Source organism: Coturnix japonica, chromosome 26 (assembly GCF_001577835.2).
Source record: "Coturnix japonica isolate 7356 chromosome 26, Coturnix japonica 2.1, whole genome shotgun sequence".
Taxonomy (NCBI): domain Eukaryota; kingdom Metazoa; phylum Chordata; class Aves; order Galliformes; family Phasianidae; genus Coturnix; species Coturnix japonica.
The window spans coordinates 1,696,499-1,713,871 of NC_029541.1; the positions used below are offsets into that span (position 1 = coordinate 1,696,499).

At 58.6% G+C, this 17,373-nt stretch overlaps 1 protein-coding gene across 2 annotated transcripts; it reads left to right on the forward strand.

Annotated features, from left to right (window-relative positions):
• The first annotated feature begins 2,711 nt into the window (after positions 1-2,711).
• Positions 2,712-10,294, forward strand: STRIP1 (striatin interacting protein 1). 2 transcript variants are annotated; one of them, XM_015885046.2, is made up of 21 exons: positions 2,712-2,996; positions 3,543-3,612; positions 3,836-3,910; positions 4,023-4,157; positions 4,389-4,509; positions 5,202-5,270; positions 5,460-5,566; positions 5,804-5,931; positions 6,077-6,259; positions 6,392-6,609; positions 6,945-7,010; positions 7,157-7,220; positions 7,368-7,439; positions 7,663-7,737; positions 7,921-8,018; positions 8,244-8,370; positions 8,473-8,573; positions 8,728-8,794; positions 9,022-9,126; positions 9,235-9,439; positions 9,678-10,294. In XM_015885046.2, the coding sequence occupies exons 1-21, from the start codon at positions 2,898-2,900 to the stop codon at positions 9,923-9,925; spliced, it is 2,433 nt and encodes an 810-aa protein (XP_015740532.1). In that variant the 5' UTR covers positions 2,712-2,897; the 3' UTR covers positions 9,926-10,294. The 2 variants fall into 2 exon arrangements, with proteins under 2 accessions (XP_015740532.1, XP_015740531.1); XM_015885045.1 differs by lacking the exon at positions 2,712-2,996 and adding an exon at positions 3,003-3,146.
• The last annotated feature ends 7,079 nt before the right edge of the window (positions 10,295-17,373 follow it).

Here is a 17,373-nt window from a genome sequence, read left to right on the forward strand (position 1 = left end):
GTTCAATGCTCCTCGCTCTGCTCGGGAGCAGAGTGGCACCTGCTGGCCACCTCGTGAATAGGAGACTCCCACCTGGCTGGGGTCCCCTATTTAATGGCTGGGGTCCCCTATTTGATGGCTGGGGTCCCCTATTTAATGGCTGGGGTCCCCTATTTGATGGCTGGGGTCCCCTATTTAATGGCTGGCGTCCCCTATTTGATGGCTGGGGTCCCCTGTTTAATGGCTGGGTCCCCTATTTGATGGCTGGGGTCCCCTATTTAATGGCTGGGGTCCCCTATTTGATGGTTGGGGTTCCCTATTTGATGGCTGGGGTCCCCTTTTTAATGGCTGGGGTCCCCAATTTGATGGCTGGGGTCCCCTATTTGATGGCTGGGGTCCTCTATTTAATGGCTGGGGTCCCCTATTTGATGGCTGGGGTCCTCTATTTAATGGCTGGGGTCCCCTATTCGATGGCTGGGGTCCCCTATTTAATGGCTGGGGTCCCCTATTTGATGGCTGGGGTCCCCTTTTAATGGCTGGGGTCCCCTATTTGATGGCTGTGGTCCCCAATTTGATGGCTGGGTCTCCTATTTAATGGCTTGGTCCCCTATGTATATGGCGGGGGGCCCTATTTGATGGCTCTGGGTCCCCTATTTGATGGCTGGGGTTCCCTAATTTAATGGCTGGGGCCCCTATTTTGATGCTGGGTCCCCAATGTTGTGACTGGGTCCCCTATTGATGGCCGGGGTCCCCTTTTTAATGGCTGGGGTCCCCTATTTGATGGCTGTGGTCCCCAATTTGATGGCTGGGGTCTCCTATTTAATGGCTGTGGTCCCCTATTTAATGGCGGGGGGGCCCTATTTGATGGCTGGGGTCTATTTGGGCTGGGGCTATTGATGCTCCCTATTTGATGGCTGGGGTCCCCTATTTGATGGCTGGGGTCCCCTATTTGATGGCTGGCCGGCTGTGGGGAGCTCACTGTTTCAGGGTGCTAATCTGAATTCAGATGGGGGTCACTTAACCCAACGTCATCCTCATCTCTCTCATAGGTTATTTCTTCTTTTTTTTGTGTGTGTTTGTTGGTTTTTGGGTTGTTTTGTTGGTTTTTTTTTTAGCCAAACTGCACCTTAATTTGAGTTGAAAACTGCTCTTTTGACCTGTTTCTTTGTGTTCCTCTTTATGTTGACGTTGAAGGAGTGATGTGTCCAGCTGTGGAGTTCAGGCTCCGTCCCGGCAGGACACGGCGGGTGCTGTTATAGACTGTCTGCTTTTATTTCTGAAGGGCATTTCACTTCCATTCCAAGGCTGATGCACAGACTGAGCCTTCCCCACACCCCATTGAGCCCTCTGCACCCTGGGCTCCCCTTGCTGCCCATTCCCCGAGCTGAGCTTCCTCAGCAGCATCCCTCAGCATTCCAAGCCACTCTCATCTCCTCCTCCTTCCCTTTCCCATCCTGGTGACCAATGTTTCTCTTCACCTCCATCTCTTGCAGCTTATTGTTGGGGGAAATCCCTTGCAACCAACCCAGTGAGGTTCCTCCTGGCTTTTTTTCCCCCCTTTCTCCCAATGCCTCTTTCTTCCCTTAGCAAAGGCAGGGAGGGATTCGCTTCTTCCCCCACTGCCTGTTACAGAGCTGACATGGGACCCCCACCCAGAGAGCTGCAACCAGGGATGGGGGCTGCTCCCATGGCTCTGTATGTGGCTGCGGTGCTGCTTGTCCCTCAATGGGGGGGATGATATGAGGATGGATGGGGCAGCTTTGCCCACCTTCCTGTGCCCTCTGCTCTGTCTCTTATGGGGCTGTGTCCCCCCAGCCCTCATAGGCTGTGGGCAGGGGGGGTCTTTCTAACCCCAAGCTGGGGGCTGCAGCTCCATCTAAGCCATGTATTGGGAGGGGGGGGGAGGCAATGTCAGGCTGGGAGGGAGAGAGAGAGAGAAAGAGAGAGAGGTTTATTTTGTATATGACTGATTTTTAACGAATGCAATATGATTAATCCTTGCAGACGAGCAATAAATCATTAAAAGTCTAATGAAAAAAAAAACAAAAAACCAAAAAAAAACGAGTAGGAGCATAAAACGACCAACATGGCAGGTCGGTGGGTGAGTGCTTACAGCCTATGGGGGCACATAGGGGGGTGGGGGTCCTCCAAGCCCCCCCCCCAGCCCCTCCAAGGCCTGTAGTTGGGGTTGGATCCTCATTCACTGTAATGGGGGCTTTGGGCCCATATGGGTTATGTGGGCCCCATAGATCTGACCTGATTAGTTATAACCCATATGGGTTATATGGCCCCCTGTGGGTTATGTGGGCCCATGTGGGTTATATGGGCCCCTGTGTGTTATGTGGGCCCCTGTGGGTTATGTGGACCCATATGGATTATATGGCCCCTATGGGTTATGTGGGCTCATATGAGTTATATGGGCCCCTATGGATTATGTGGGCCCATGTGGGTTATGGGTTATATGGGCCCCTATGGGTTATGTGGGCCCCTATGGATTATATGGCCCCCTATGGGTTATGTGGGCCCATGTGGGTTATATGGCCCCCTGTGGGTTATGTGGGCCCCTATGGGTTATATGGGCCCCTGTGGGTTATATGGGCCCCTCTGGTGGGATCTGCTCCCCCTATTTGGGCTCTGAGCTGGTTCCGGGGTCACATCAGGTCATTCCGGACCCCCCTTTGGTCCCCATCCCCCCCCCACTTCCTGCCACTTCCAACATGGCGGCCCCCAGCCGTCGCGTCACGTGATGGCCGGAAGTGCCTCTCCCAACATGGCGCGCGCCACACCTATCATGGCGGCGATGGGGCGGAGCTTCTCCTCCGGTCGAGGCGCCGCACCGGACGTGGCCACCGGGGGCGGGCGGCGCTGGGCGGTGCCGCGGCCTGAGCGTCTGAACGGCGGGACCGGCGGGAGGTGTCATGGCGGAGGCAGGAGAACGGCCGGAGCTCGGCGCCACTCCCAACATGGCGGCGGCGGCTCTACCCCGGCTCTCCCTGCCGCTCCCGCGAGAAGGAGGGGTGAGTCCTCGCGAGATCTCGCTGTGTGGAGCCATGGAGCCGGGCGGCGTTGTGGCGGGGCCGCTCCCGGCCAACAACAAGGCCCGAAGCGGGGCGGGACCGGCGGGGAAAGGCCGAGAGTTGGGCCGACCCCCGAGGAAGGACTCCGAGGTCAGAACCGGAACCGACAGAACCGGGCCCGGCTCCGCGGGGCGGGAGAAGGCCGGACGGGAGGGGCGGGGCCTAAGCCGGGCCGGTTCCGGGAGGGGCGGGGCCTGGTCCGGCCGGTTCCGGTGCCGTGGGCCCGGCCTGGTTCCGTCCCGATCCCACTGCGGCCCTGTATGGAGTGAACAGCTCCAGGGGGCGGAACCTGCGGCCCAATGCGGCAGCACGGCCGGGGGGTGGATTGGAAACGTTGGTGCTGCTGTGGGGCTGCAGGAATGAGGGGGGTGTTGGGGTTCGTTTGGGTCCGTTTGGGTCCGTTTGGGTCCGTTTGGGTCCGTTTGGGTCCGTTTGGGTCCGTTTGTGTCACTGAGCCCCTCATTGAGCCCCGTTCTTTGCCCCCAGGGCTACTCGGAGTCCCCAGACCTGGAGTTTGAATACGCAGACACCGATAAATGGGCGGCGGAGCTGTCCGGTAAGGGGCCCGTCCTCACAGCTCAATGAATCAGCATTGGGTTCTATGCCCTGATCGTGACCGAAGCGGTTCTGTCCCCTCCAGCGTCGCTTTGTTGCCTTTAAACACCTCATTCACATTAGAAGGGCTGTGTCACTTCATAGCAGCTGTTCCTTTGCCATTAACATTGAGCAGCCATTAACCCGTGGGTCGCAGGGTGACGGTTCTCTGTGCTCTTTGGCAGAGCTGTACAGTTACACCGAAGGCCCCGAGTTCCTGCTCAACCGCAAATGCTTCGAGGAGGATTTCAGGATCCACGGTGAGAGCCCCCCCTTGGAGCTGGGGGCACCAATAGGGCTGGGTGTATCAGGTTGTGAAGTCAAGCAGCCCTTCAGCCCCATCCCATATACATCAATGCTTTGGCTTTGCAGTGCGGGACAAGAAATGGACGGAGCTGGACAAGAAGCAGCATCGCACCCACGCCATGAGGCTGCTGGATGGGCTGGAGGTCACAGCCAGGGAGAAGAGGCTGAAGGTGGCCAGAGCAATCCTGTATGTTGCACAAGGTACGTGCTGGCGTTGAGCTGGAGGCCTTTGCTTTGTATTTCATCTCATACAAGTGGAGCTGAAGCAGTTGTCAGAGGAAGGAGAGTGGTCTAAACTGCCCCTGCAAGAGGGCAGCTCTGTCCTTTGCTTTTCACCTCCTGCTTTAGCATTAAAGATGTGACGTTCTGTCCATCTGCAAAGCACATTGGCTGCACAGAAGGGCTTTGCATCCACTCAGGGTGTCGTTACAGGCACGTTTGGGGAGTGCAGCTCCGAGGCTGATGTCCAGGCCTGGATGAGGTACAACATCTTCCTGCTGCTGGAAGTGGGGACCTTCAACGCGCTGGTGGAGCTGCTGAACATGGAGATCGAGTGAGTGGTGGGAGCAGCTGCTCCAGGAGCCGCTATGGGGCTCTGCTATGGGCTGAGATGCTCCAGGAGCCGCTATGGGGCTCTGCTATGGGCTGAGATGTTTCCCAAAAGGTGGCAAAAAAAAAAAAAAAAGCCGCTTGGGGCTTCTGCTATGGGCTGAAGATCTCCAGGAGCTGCTATGGGGCTCTGCTATGGGCTGAGATGCCTCCAGGAGCTGCTGTGGGGCTCTGCTATGGGCTGAGATGCTCCAGGAGCCGCTATGGGGCTCTGCTATGGGCTGAGATGCTTCAGGAGCCGCTATGGGGCTCTGCTATGGGCTGAGATGCTCCAGGAGCCGCTATGGGGCTCTGCTATGGGCTGAGATGCTCCAGGAGCTGCTATGGGGCTCTGCTATGTGCTGAGATTCCTCCAGCTGGTGGCAGCTGTGTTGTTCCCTGCCCTGTTTCTGTTCTATTCCTGTTCTGATTCCTACTCGAATGGCTGGCATTGCTGCGTGTGGATGTGTAGACACACAGGATGCACGCAGCAGATCTCTAACAGCCGTGCTGTCTGGCAACAGCTGCGTTCCCCCTCTGCTTGATGGGGGACTTGTTGCATTAGTGCTCACTCCAGGCTTTGATTCTGACACTTGGATTGCTTATAGTAGAGTTAAATGCCTCAGGAGCAGCACTGAAGCTGTTCTCTCCCTGCAGTAACAGTGCAGCGTGCAGCAGTGCAGTGAGGAAACCTGCCATCTCCCTGGCTGACAGCACAGACCTGAGGTATGGAGCTCTGCACGAGGAGCTGCTGTGTTGGCTTTATACCCCAGTATAAGAGCCCCAGCTCCCTGTTATGGAGAGTGAATGGGTGGAGGTGGGCTGTGGTTATGGCAGACCAAACCTTCCCTAAGAGCATTGCAATGTAGCTCATCCCAGCCTCTGGTTTTCAGCCCAATCTTGTGTTCTGGGCAGGGTGCTGCTGAACATCATGTATCTGATCGTGGAGACGGTCCGGCAGGAGGCTGAGGGGGATAAGGCTGAATGGAAGAGCATGAGACAGACCTTCCGAGCAGAGCTGGGTGAGGAGCCCACGCTTGTACAGGAGGGTTGGATGGAGGTTCCAAGGGCTGATGGGGAAGTGGGGGAGGTGGGTGTTGATTCTGGGCCTCAGGGTTGGTCTCTGCTATTGCTGAACCTTGGAGCAGGTGAGGGCAGGGAGCAGAGGAGCTGCATGGGGTGAGATGGGGAGCTCAGAGGTGGGGGTGGGAGGCACAGCAGGGTGAGCAGAGCCTGACTGTGCTGCTGGTTGGTTCCAGGAGCCCCTCTGTACAACAACGAGCCTTTCTCTGTCATGCTCTTTGGGATGGTGACCAAGTTCTGCAGTGGCCACGCTCCACATTTCCCTATGAAGAAGGTGCTGCTTTTGCTCTGGAAGACTGTGCTGGTAAGGGAGAGGACGTGGGCTGGGCCAGTGTGTGTGTCTTACAGCTCTACCCTTATTAGAGGAAATTCTGCCCACTCACAGCCGCCTGCCATTGCTCCGTTCTCTTATTCCTGGCACCTTCGTGGTGTCGTTCTGTCCCTTTCAGTGCACCCTGGGGGGCTTTGAGGAGCTCCAGAGCATGAAGGCAGAGAAGAGGGAGGTCCTGGGCCTCCCCCCACTCCCAGAGGACAGCATTAAAGTCATCCGCAACATGAGAGCTGCCTCCCCACCTGCATCAGCCTCCGACCTCATTGAGCAGCAGCAGAAGCGAGGCCGGAGGGAGCACAAGGTGAGGGCAGAGCTGGGGACAGGGGTGTGAACCAGGGGACAGATGGGCTCAGGATGTGACCTTGGAGCAGTCTGTACTCTGTATATTCACCTGCATGGGGCAGAACCCACCTTCCTCCCCTGTTCCCTCCAGGCCCTGATTAAACAGGATAACCTCGATGCCTTCAATGAGAGGGACCCATACAAAGCTGACGACTCCCGTGAGGAAGAGGAGGAAAACGATGATGACAACAGCTTGGAGGGGGAGACCTTCCCCCTTGAACGTGACGAGGTGATGCCTCCACCCACCCAGCATCCCCCCAGTGACCGCATCACCTGCCCCAAGGGGCTGCCCTGGGCACCCAAGGTCCGGTGAGTCCATAGGGTGAACTGCAGGGAGAGGAAAGAAGAGATAGCATGAGTGGTTGGTCTGCCGATGGCTTCAGTGGCTGTTCAGTCACTGAGGGGGGCTCAGCACCATCTCTCTGTCTGGCCACAGGGTTATTCCTGTGCCTGGGGATCGGGCTGTGTCACAGGATGGTTGATGTTAGAAGGGATCTCTGGAGTTCAGTGGCCCAGTCCTTGCTCAAGGCAGGGACACGGAGCCCAGGACCACATCCAAGTGGCTTTTGAAGGAGGAGGGAGTTTTCACAGCCTCACTGGGCTGACAGGAAGATGTTATTTTTCCTCTTGTCTTTTTGTTGCAGAGAGAAGGACATCGAGATGTTCCTGGAATCCAGTCGCAGCAAATTCATTGGCTACACGCTGGGCAGGTGGGTGCCTGCAAAGCCAGGCTGGGCAGCTGCTCATTTTGGGGTGGGGGATGGAGGGATGCAGCAGTGGGGGCTGTTGTGCTCCTCCCACCCTTGGGAACACTCAGGTTTGCTGCACACAGCTCAGCTTTTCCTCTTCTTTCCAGTGACACCAACACTGTGGTGGGGTTACCCAGACCCATCCACGAGAGCATCCGAACCCTGAAGCAGGTGAGTCTGCCACTGGGTCTCTCCTTGTCTGTCAGTGCTGGGTCACCTCTGCAACAGGAATAACCCCAAGCTGTGCTGGGTGGCATCAGTGGGGTCTCAGGGGCCCATGGTGTGACCCCCCCCCCCCCCCCTTCTCTCTCTGTGCAGCACAAATACACATCGATTGCAGAGGTGCAGGTGCACATGGAGGATGAGTACTTGCGCTCCCCGCTCTCTGGGGTGAGTGTGCAGATGGGGACAGGACGGAGCTCCCAGGTGGGGATGCTTTGGCTGCTCTGGGTTTGCTCTGCAGCTCAGTGGGGAAGGAGGAATGGGTTCTTCAGGAAGGTTGTGTGTGTGAAGGGGCATCAGGTGGGATCCAGAGGTGTCCTCAGAGCTCCTGGGGCTGAACCAGCTGCTATTCGCTCCCGGGTTGAGGTTATCTGCTCTCTCCTGGCACCAGGGGGAAGAAGAAGTGGAGCAGGTCCCTGCTGAGATCCTGTACCAAGGCCTCCTGCCCAGCCTGCCCCAGTACATGGTGAGCACTGCGGGTCCCTGGGCTCTGCTCCATCCTCCTGACGCTGACCTGGGGGTCCATCTGCTGCTCTGTCCCTTTCCAGCCACACTCACAGACTTTCTTCACATCACTTCCTCCATCCTCTGCTGAGGACAGAGGCCTGTGGTTGATTCTCCATGTCCAATTCCCCATCTCTCCCTCCAGATCGCTCTGCTGAAGATCCTCCTTGCTGCAGCCCCCACTTCCAAAGCCAAAACAGACTCCATCAACATCCTGGCAGACGTCTTGCCAGAGGAGATGCCGTGAGTGACCGAGGAGGGCAAACAGAGGCTGTCGGTGCTGATAGGGATGGAGGGGGAAGCTGGATGGAGCCAGTGATGGTGTAGGCTGCCTCTGTGCTGAAGTCTCATGGGTGATGTGACTGTCTTCACATCACTATCTGCACTGAACTGAGTGCAGGTGCCTCTAGGTGGGGGTGGAAGGGTACAGGCACTGCCCTAAGCCAAGCATCCCTTTATGTGCCCCAGGACCACGGTGCTGCAGAGCATGAAGCTGGGGGTGGATGTCAATCGACACAAGGAAATCATCGTCAAAGCCATTTCTGCTGTTTTGCTCCTCCTGCTCAAGCACTTCAAACTGAATCACATCTACCAGGTGAGCTGGGCCGGGGCCTGGCCAAGCTTTATGGGGGTGAGCAGGGCAAGGATGGGTCTGCAGTGGGTCTGTGTTCACTCACCATGTGGCCTTTGTCCCCAGTTTGAGTACATGGCCCAGCATCTGGTCTTTGCCAACTGCATCCCGCTCATCCTCAAGTTCTTCAACCAGAACATCATGTCCTACATCACTGCCAAGAACAGGTAGGGGAAGGGATATGGAGGGGGGCAGGTTCCTCCTTGCTTTGCTCCCTTTACAACCCTCTCCCTGCTCAGCTGCAGGCAGACCCAGACATGGGGCTGCATCGACCCTGTTGGGGTCTGTGGGATCAATGTGACACCCCTCTGTTCCCTGCAGCATTTCCGTCCTGGATTACCCGTACTGTGTGGTGCACGAGCTGCCGGAGCTGACAGCAGAGAGCCTGGTACGCTGCTCCATTCCCTGCAGTGCTTCCCAGAAGGGATTGGTGGGGGTGGGGAGGCAGCAGGGCTCCAGCAGCCTCAGCTGTGGGTCCCTGGTACCCACAGAACACCCAGTGATGCCCTTGTGTTGGTGGCTGTGTGCAGGGGTCTATGGAGCAGCACAGCCTCTGCTTTTCCATCTCAGCATCCCCACTCTCACGCTTTGCTTCTGCCCCTTCCTTTCCTGCAGGAGGCAGGAGACAACAACCAGTTCTGCTGGAGGAACCTGTTCTCCTGCATCAACCTGCTGCGCATCCTCAACAAGCTGACCAAGTGGAAGCACTCCCGCACCATGGTGAGGGCTTTGCACTGCACCCAGGCCTTGCTGTGGAGTGGGAGAGCACTGGGGGTGCCCTGGATCCATCCTGGCTGTGACACCCCCCATCCCCTGCTGTCCCCATAGATGCTGGTGGTGTTCAAGTCAGCCCCCATCCTGAAGCGGGCGCTGAAGGTGAAGCAGGCCATGATGCAGCTCTACGTGCTGAAGCTGCTCAAGGTGCAGACCAAGTACCTGGGTCGGCAGTGGAGGAAGAGCAACATGAAAACCATGTCGGCTATATACCAGAAAGTGAGGCACCGCCTGAATGATGACTGGGCTTATGGCAATGGTACGTCCCCTATAGCCACAATGTGCCCTGTTAAACACTGTCCTTGTGTCCTCGGGGCTTGGTGCCGCCCCAGCTCTGTGCTATGGGGTCAGATGTGTGATGCTGTTGGAGCTGATGGTGATGGCTGGCCCTGTGCCTCCCTATGCTGCTTTATGGGGTCTCACCAGGTCTCACTATGGGGTATTTGGTTCCCTGCAGATCCCCAGCTGTTCTCTCATCCCCTCTTCTCTCTTCCCAGACCTGGATGCCCGACCCTGGGACTTCCAAGCAGAGGAATGTGCCCTTCGTGCCAGCATCGAACGCTTCAATTCACGTCGCTACGATCGAGCTCACAGCAACCCCGACTTTCTGCCTGTGGACAACTGCCTGCAGAGCGTGCTGGGCCAGCGGGTGGAACTGCCTGAGGATTTCCAGGTCAACTACGACCTGTGGCTGGAAAGGGAGGTTTTCTCCCGGCCCATCTCCTGGGAGGAGCTGCTGCAGTGATGGGAAGGCAGGAGGGGTTATTTGGGGTGAGGTTTGAGGTGATGGGGGGCAGAGCTGTGGGTGCTGTGGGTGCCTGCCCCCCTTGTTGGGGGGGATCTGATGCCATCCAGCCCCTCTGCCCCCTTCCAGGCTGTTCCTTCACTCCAGTGGGGTAATGAAGGGCCCTTGGTGCTGCTGTGGGTGGCTGGGTGCTGTGATAGGGACACCAAGGTGGTGTGCCCCCCCCCTGCCCCACATAGCTCATGGGGGGGGTGGGAGTGCAGTGGTGGTGGGGCTGGAGGCTGCAGTGTTCCCTCACCCCGCTGGGTGGGGTGGATGAGCTGTACATATATAATATATATACATATATATATTCGTGATAGCCCTGAACTGAGTGTGGCCGACCTCCGTTTGCATCCCCATCCCTCCAGCTCTATAGCAGCAGCACGGGGGGAGAAATGAGCTTCCTGAAAGTGTGGCTTTATTGTTTATAAGGGACCAAAACCCCTGTGGGTCAGAGGGGGCTGTGGGGCAGCGTGGGGCTCCCCATAGGGCTGTGTTCCCTGTGGGGCTCCAACCATACCCATGGTGTCCTCGGGCTGCTGAGAGGTTTTTGGGGCTTAGAATTGTTTGGGTTTGGGTGTTTTTTGACCCAAATGGGGCTGGTGGTGAGGGGTCCCCACTTTCCCTTCCCTGCCATTAGGATGCAGCAGAGCTGGGGGGGAGCAGAGGGTTGATGTTTTGGTGTCCCCTCCATCAGATCCCAGCTGCTGTGGGCTGAAGGTGCCAGGCTTTACTTTACCAGGGCTGACTTTTAGGGTCCCCAGGTGCCCCCCAGGCCAGCACCAGCCCTAAGGGGAGAAGCCCACCCATATGACCACCCATATATAACCCACCACCCACTTCTCAGCAGGGAGATGCTGGGCTGCATTTAGGGCTGTGCTCTGATCCCCCCACCCCCAAAAAAGAGGAGGGTCCTGATGGAGGGGGCTGGGCTGCAGCAATATGGCAGATAGGGATGCATGGACCGTGCTGCCATGTATGGGGAGGGGGGCTGTGATATGGGGTCTGTGTCCCATGTTACGTGGCCCAGCCCAGCAGGCTGCCCGGCTCTTTGGTTTTCATCCTCAGTGTCACCAGGGGGGGTGGTTTGTAGTCATTCTCTGATGGCGGTGGCTCAAACTGGGGGGCACCGAGGCTGGTGGGGGTGAGGCCACGCAGGGAATAGAGGCTGCTGATGGCGGGGGGGTGGCTGGGAGATGCTGGGATGCCCACGAAGCCGCTGATGTTGCTGTGAGTGGGGGGGTACGGAGACACGCAGGGTGATGGGGCGCTGTCATGGGGCACAATGCAGGGCCCTGCTGGGCTGCCTGAGCTGGGCCACGAGTTGTTCTGCAGCTGGAAGAAAGGAGCCAAGAGCCCAAAGTGACGGGGGGGACCCGCATCCTGAACCCCCCCCTGTGCCCCATAGGGTGCAACCAAGGGCTGCCTTGGCTTCGCTTTGATTCTGTTGGGTGGGAAGTGAGTCCTGCTGGGGGTCTTCCTGGCATCGCTGCCTTGGAAGGTGTATGGACCCCCCATGGCAGCCCCCAGCCTCGTGTTCAGGTGATGATGCCTCATGAGCAGTGGGGTTGGAGGGGGGGGGGGCATAAAGCTGGTTGGTTTGAAGTTCATTTTATGCTTCTTTTGTGGGGAAAGGAAGGGCAGTTTTGAAGCGAAGCCTTATGGGGGCTGTGGGGTGACTGCAGGGCCTGGTGGTGGGGGGTGGTGATGTGGGGGCACACAGGGTGCAATGGGGGGGGTCTCACCTCCTGGATTTTCCCGTATCGTTCCCGTTTCCTCCACTTGGCCCTTCGGTTCTGGAACCAAACCTGGGGGCAGAGGAGGGGGCTGAGGGTTGGGGACCCCCCTTATCCCAGCAGGAGGAGCCCATACAGGGTGGGTGCCAGCCCCTCATACAAAGGAAGGCATCCCCCCCCCAGCCCCCCAGCCCCATACCTGCACCCTGGCCTCGCTCAGGTCAGTGCGCATTGCCAGCTGCTCTCGGGCGTATACATCAGGGTAATGTGTCTTCTGGAAGACCTTTTCCAGCTCCTCCAGCTGGAAGCTGCTGAACGTCGTCCTGTTCCTCCTCTTCTTGCTCTTGTTCCTGCCCAGCACGGGGGGCTCAGGGAGCGGGGGGCTGCCCATGGGGGGGGATGGCAGCAGTGGGGCTTTGCCCTTGTCAGTGCCTGGAGGGGAGGGGGGGGGGTTAGGGGAGAACCGAGCCCTTGGTCTTGCAATGGGGGAGATGAGGGTTGTGCTTCCTCATCGCCCCCTGGGATGGGTGGGGGGGAGAACAGGGCAGGGGGGCACTGCAGGACCCTGAGCTCCCCCCCTACCCCCAGGGCGGCATTTCCCAGCCCTTCCTTTTGGCTGATGATGATGATGATGATGATGATGATGATAGCCGCTATTACTCTCTTGCAGCTATTACTCTTTTGTCCTAATTGAGGCAATTTGGGGGGTTACAGCTCCCAGCCCAGCGCCGTGGGGCAGCTGCTTCACATTAACGGCACAACCTCATCTGTGGATTAAAGGGGGGGATTAGAGGGGGGGGGTCTGCTCCCCTGTACTTGATACCGAGTGGTCTCCATGCCCCCAAATCACAGCCGAGGGCTGCGGGACCCCCAGCTTTGTGCCCCCAAAGGGCTGAGGGATGGGGGGGGGTCGGTGCTGTGGGAGATGAGGGGACACGGAGCGGGGTGAAGGCAGAAACCTGATGTATCAGCAACCCGAACGCAGTGCCATGGGGAAGAGGGGAAAAAGGGGCTGAAGGAGCAGCACGGAGCTGCACAACGCGCCGCGATCTGAGCCGCCGCTTTGGGCCTTTCTGGGGCGTTTTGCTCTATTTCCAAACGGGCTGAGATGGAGATGGATAAATACAGGGCCTGAATGGAGCAGGAAGGGGATGGGAGCCCAGGGTGCAGCGGAACACGGAGCCTGGAGATGGTGACGGGGATGTGGGGGAACCCAGACACCCCAAACCCAGCGCCCTGCACGGCTGTACCGGCACCGGGAGGAGAGGAGACCCCGCCGGGACCGGGACGAAGGGCTGCGGGGAGCCCCGGGGCCGGACGGAGGATGCGGGCAGCGGTAAGCGGCTCCCCCGGTAACGGTGGGTTCCCGTTGTGCTCGGCCTCGTTGTTCGGTCTATTAGCGGCCGGACGGGGCCGAGCAGAGCCTTCGGGGCCTCCGACGGTGTTAACGGGGATGGAAGGAGCAAGGAGCGCTCGGGGGGATGAAGATAAGATGGAGATAAGATGGGGATGAGATGGGGATGAGATGGGGATGAGATGGGGATGAGATGGGGATGAGATGGGGATGAGATGGGGAGATCCCACTCCCACCCGCGGCCCCATCCCGCCCGGAGCCCATCGGGTTTAACCGCATCGTTCTCCTTATCGTGGGTCCGTGTTGGCGATAGGGAGCACAGAGTGGGGCAAGAGCGGATCGGGAAAGCAAAGCCTTAAATGCGACCCCAGCTCCCCCCTCCACCCCACGGCTCCCCCGGTACCTGCAGCCCCGTAGAAGGGTCTCCCATGGAGGAGGGGGCTCGGGCTGGCGGCCCCCAGGCTGTGGGGCTGTGTAGGGCGGTGAGGAGGGGCCCCATGTGTCCCAGCTGGGAAGGGGCCGGAGGTGTGCGGGGGTCCTGGGGGGGTCCGGTGGGTCGGGGGGAAGAGAGAGCAGCCCCGAGCCTCCATGGGGCAGGTTGGATGGAGCGGAGGGATGGCGGGGAGCGGGATTTTGTGTGGGGCTGGAAGGGAGGGCTCGCCCAGCACCCCCGGCACACTCACACCCACTCCCACCCCAACCCACTTCCACCGCCTCCATCACGTGTGTCCTTCCACCCGCAGCTTTAACCCTCTGTGCCGCTGCCCCCCATCCCCACTGCGACCCACGGTGCCCCCCAAGTGACCGAGAGCAGAAATCCAGCCCTCCCAGCACAGGGGCTGCAGGATTTGGGCCTCCCTTATACAGCGTCCCAGGGCCCTTAGCACAGAGCTTGGACCCCAGGCCCTCCAGATCCCGGGGATGGGAGAATCATCCCCTATTCCCTGCATCCTTCAGAGCCCCCCTGTGTCTCTTGGGCTGCACGAGGCTCAATGGGGCCTTTCCTCCCCCAGCATTGGGGCTGAGGCCTGGGCACATCGCTTTGGAGATGGTGCTGACCCCATAGTGTGGTATTGGGGTGTACAGCTGGACCCACATCTCCACGCCTGGAGCTCCTCTATCCCTGCAGCTACAGCAGCTCATCGGGGCTCACCCCTCACTTCTCACCCCTCTGCATCCATCGCAGTCGGAGCCATGTGGGCTGTTTGGGTTTGAAGGGGCACAGCTTTGATAGGGGCTGGATTTGGGGGGGATATGGGGGGATATGGGGGGATATGGGGGGATATGGAGGCTGAGAGTCACACTGGGGCAGGTCAGCACCAAACACAGGAGGCTGGGGGTCCCCACACCGTGCAGCCATGATCTGTGCCACCATCAACTTTACTGGGAGGAATGGGGCCGGCTGGGTGTGCTTGGCTGCCTGAAATCAATAGGAAATCCTGATATAAGTGCTCTGTGATCTGATGGAAAGGGAGGGGGGCACAGCCGGGCTGTGGGGCTGAGATCTGAGGGGCTGTGGATCTGTGGGGCTGGGATCTGTGGGGCTGGGACCTATGGGGCTGGGATCTGTGGGGCTGGGATCTATGGGGCTGGGATCTGTGGGGCTGGGATCTGTGGGGCTGCAGCTCATTTTGCAGTGCCCACCCCCAGTTCTCCCCCCACACTTTCCCTTTGCTGCCGTGCTCTCCCATCGGGCCGTCCCTTCTCTCTTTGCACTCTGAGTTATTGCAGAGCAGGGTCTGTGAGCCCCCCGTTGTTCCATGTCGCTCCGTGTCACCAATGGTGCCCCCCTCCCCTCGTTCTGGTTTCGGTTTCGGTCTCATGGCCGGGGGGGGGGCTGTCCCTGTCTGTGTCCCGTATCGTGTCCCCCCCTCAAACCCTTGTTGAACTCCTCAATGCCACCAACCTCAGCCATCCCCAGCACACGGCAATGGGTTTCCCCCCCCCCCCCCAAGTCTGGATGGGGTGTAGGGGGGGGGCGTGAATCGGATCCGTCCCGTTGGGAGCACTGAGCGCATCCAGGCTGCATTAATCAAAGCACGGGGGGGGGGGTCACATCGGGGCTCCTCAGCTCCTCCTTTGGGGGCTCGGCAATGGGGGCTCGGCAATGGGGGCTCGGCAATGGGGGCTCGGCAATGGGGTCGCTTTGAGCTCCGTTTCACCCCCCCGTGTCTTCCTCCCTACACCCCCCACCCTCATCCCAGCAGAGCTTTGTAATGCAAAGGAAGCAGAGACCGAGGTCGGGCTGAAAGGAGGAATGGAAAAGCTCCCAATGGGCTCAAATGCCTTTAGGGGCCGTTCCCGACGCATCCCCACATTGTGCCCTACAGTCACACGGAGTGCGGCCCCACAGCCACCCCAAGGAAAACCCCAAACCCCAACCAAAGCCCTTCACATCCCATTGGGGTGGGTGAGTCCCATCCCTTAACAAAGAGCTTCGAGGTGATACGCACCGGGATGGATGATGGATGTGCCATAAATCACAGCTCCCCACACCACGATCCCAATGAGGTTTCCTGCAGATCCCAATGCTGCCGCTGCGTTGATCCCATTGAATCAAGGAGCCATCATCGTTCCCAATGGAAAGCCAGAAAATCACCTTTCTTCCCTTAAAATATCAGCTGGGTATTTATTGCTGGGAATCTGCAACAAATAGAAGGAGGCCCCAAAGCCGTGGGCAGCCCCATAGGAATGAAAGGAGTTTTGTAGGGAGAAAGGAGAGGGAAAAAGCAGCAGCTGTGTCCCAAAAGGATGGAGAAATCTCAGCGCTGCCTTCTGGTTTGTGTTTAGCCCTTGGAAATGGTTCCCCCCCCCCCAAACCTCCTCCTTCCTCGGGGGGGAGATGGATGCTGTGAAGTGGCCGACACCTGAAAGCAATCGGGGTTTGGTGGCTGTTGGGGGGTTGGGTGGAAGGCAGCCATCCCTGGGGGCTCTATGGGGCAGTGCTGGATGGTATCACTGCTATGGGGTGTGCTGTGGGGCAGAGGGATGGAGGGAGGGAGGGGTGGATGGATGGATGGATGGATGGATGGATGGATGGATGGATGGATGGAGGGAGGGAGGGAGGGATGGATGGAGGGATGGATGGATGGAGGGATGGATGGATGGAGGGATGGATGGATGGATGGATGGATGGATGGATGGATGGATGGATGGATGGAGGGATGGAGGGATGGATGGAGGGATGGATGGAGGGATGGATGGATGGATGGATGGATGGATGGATGGTTGGATATGGGATGGATATGGTGCTCTCTGCAGTTGGTGTGGGCTCAAACATTCCTCTTCCCAATGGGGAAACTGAGGCACAGCAGTGTTGGTTTATTGCCACATGGATGGCTGGGGGTGGCCCTGTGGTATATGGGTGATGCTCTGTTGGCCCTAAGGAGCAGCAGAGGGTCCCATCTTTGTGCTGATGCCCCATAGGACCATAGTGGAGCTGCTCTGGGTGTTCTCAGCCTGAGTTCATGGAGCTCCCATGATCAAAGTGCTCACATTGGGGCGGGCTGGCAGTAATCCTGTACCTGTCAGCATGAATGAAAGGCGACCACGCTGTGAGGGCTGCAGGGAAACCAGATGGGGCTCCTTGTGCCAGGCAGCACCCGGCTGTGAGTGTGGGGGGATGGACGGGTGGGTTGGGGGGTGGAGGGATGGGCTGGCAGGTGGGAGGGGGGCTGTAAGTCTGGGGGTAGGGCCCAGCTCCTGCCATCTCCAGCCCCGCTGCATGTCCCTGCTGTGACCCCACAAAGGTTTCCTTTGGCTCTGATAAGGAGAACCAGAAACAGCTTTGACCTTTAACAGCAAATCTCCCCTATCTCAAAGCATCCCTTGTGTTAAGAAACATCCATGCCATGATACTCCCCTTTGCTTTCAACCCCTGAGCCCTCAGGCACCCAATGAGGCTCAGCACCTCCCTCCTTCCAGTCCTCATCCTTCCCCTGTTTCCTCAGCCCCATAATGGAGGTGAGGGCTGCTCTCTACAGGAAGGCAGAGGCTGGAGGTGTTGGAGCTCATTAATTGCTCTGAGCAAACTAATTGGCACCAGCAGAGCAGCAGGAGCCGTGGCTGCACTGAGGCTGCTGGAGCTGCTTGGTTCCATCACTCGAGCCCTCCCTGCTTTGGGGGTTCCCCCCCCCCATTTCATGCTCCCCCCCCACCAGACCCACATGCTGTGGGGCCTGAGCACCCTGCAGCCCCCGGACCCAAACACCAGCAGGTTCCCATTCGCTTCCTCTGATATTAAAGCTACGTTTCCCTGCTGTCTGTTAACCCCACTAATGGGGTCTGAGCCTGTTCAAAGCCTGGGGAGCAGCAGG

Coding starts and splice junctions, on each gene's coding strand:
- STRIP1 (XM_015885045.1), top strand. CDS start 3,030: ATGGAGCCGGGCGGCGTTGTGGCGGGGCCGCTCCCGGCCAACAACAAG. Junction 7,440..7,662: donor TGCGCTCCCCGCTCTCTGGG/GTGAGTGTGCAG, acceptor TCCTGGCACCAG/GGGGAAGAAGAAGTGGAGCA. Junction 9,440..9,677: donor TGACTGGGCTTATGGCAATG/GTACGTCCCCTA, acceptor CTCTCTTCCCAG/ACCTGGATGCCCGACCCTGG.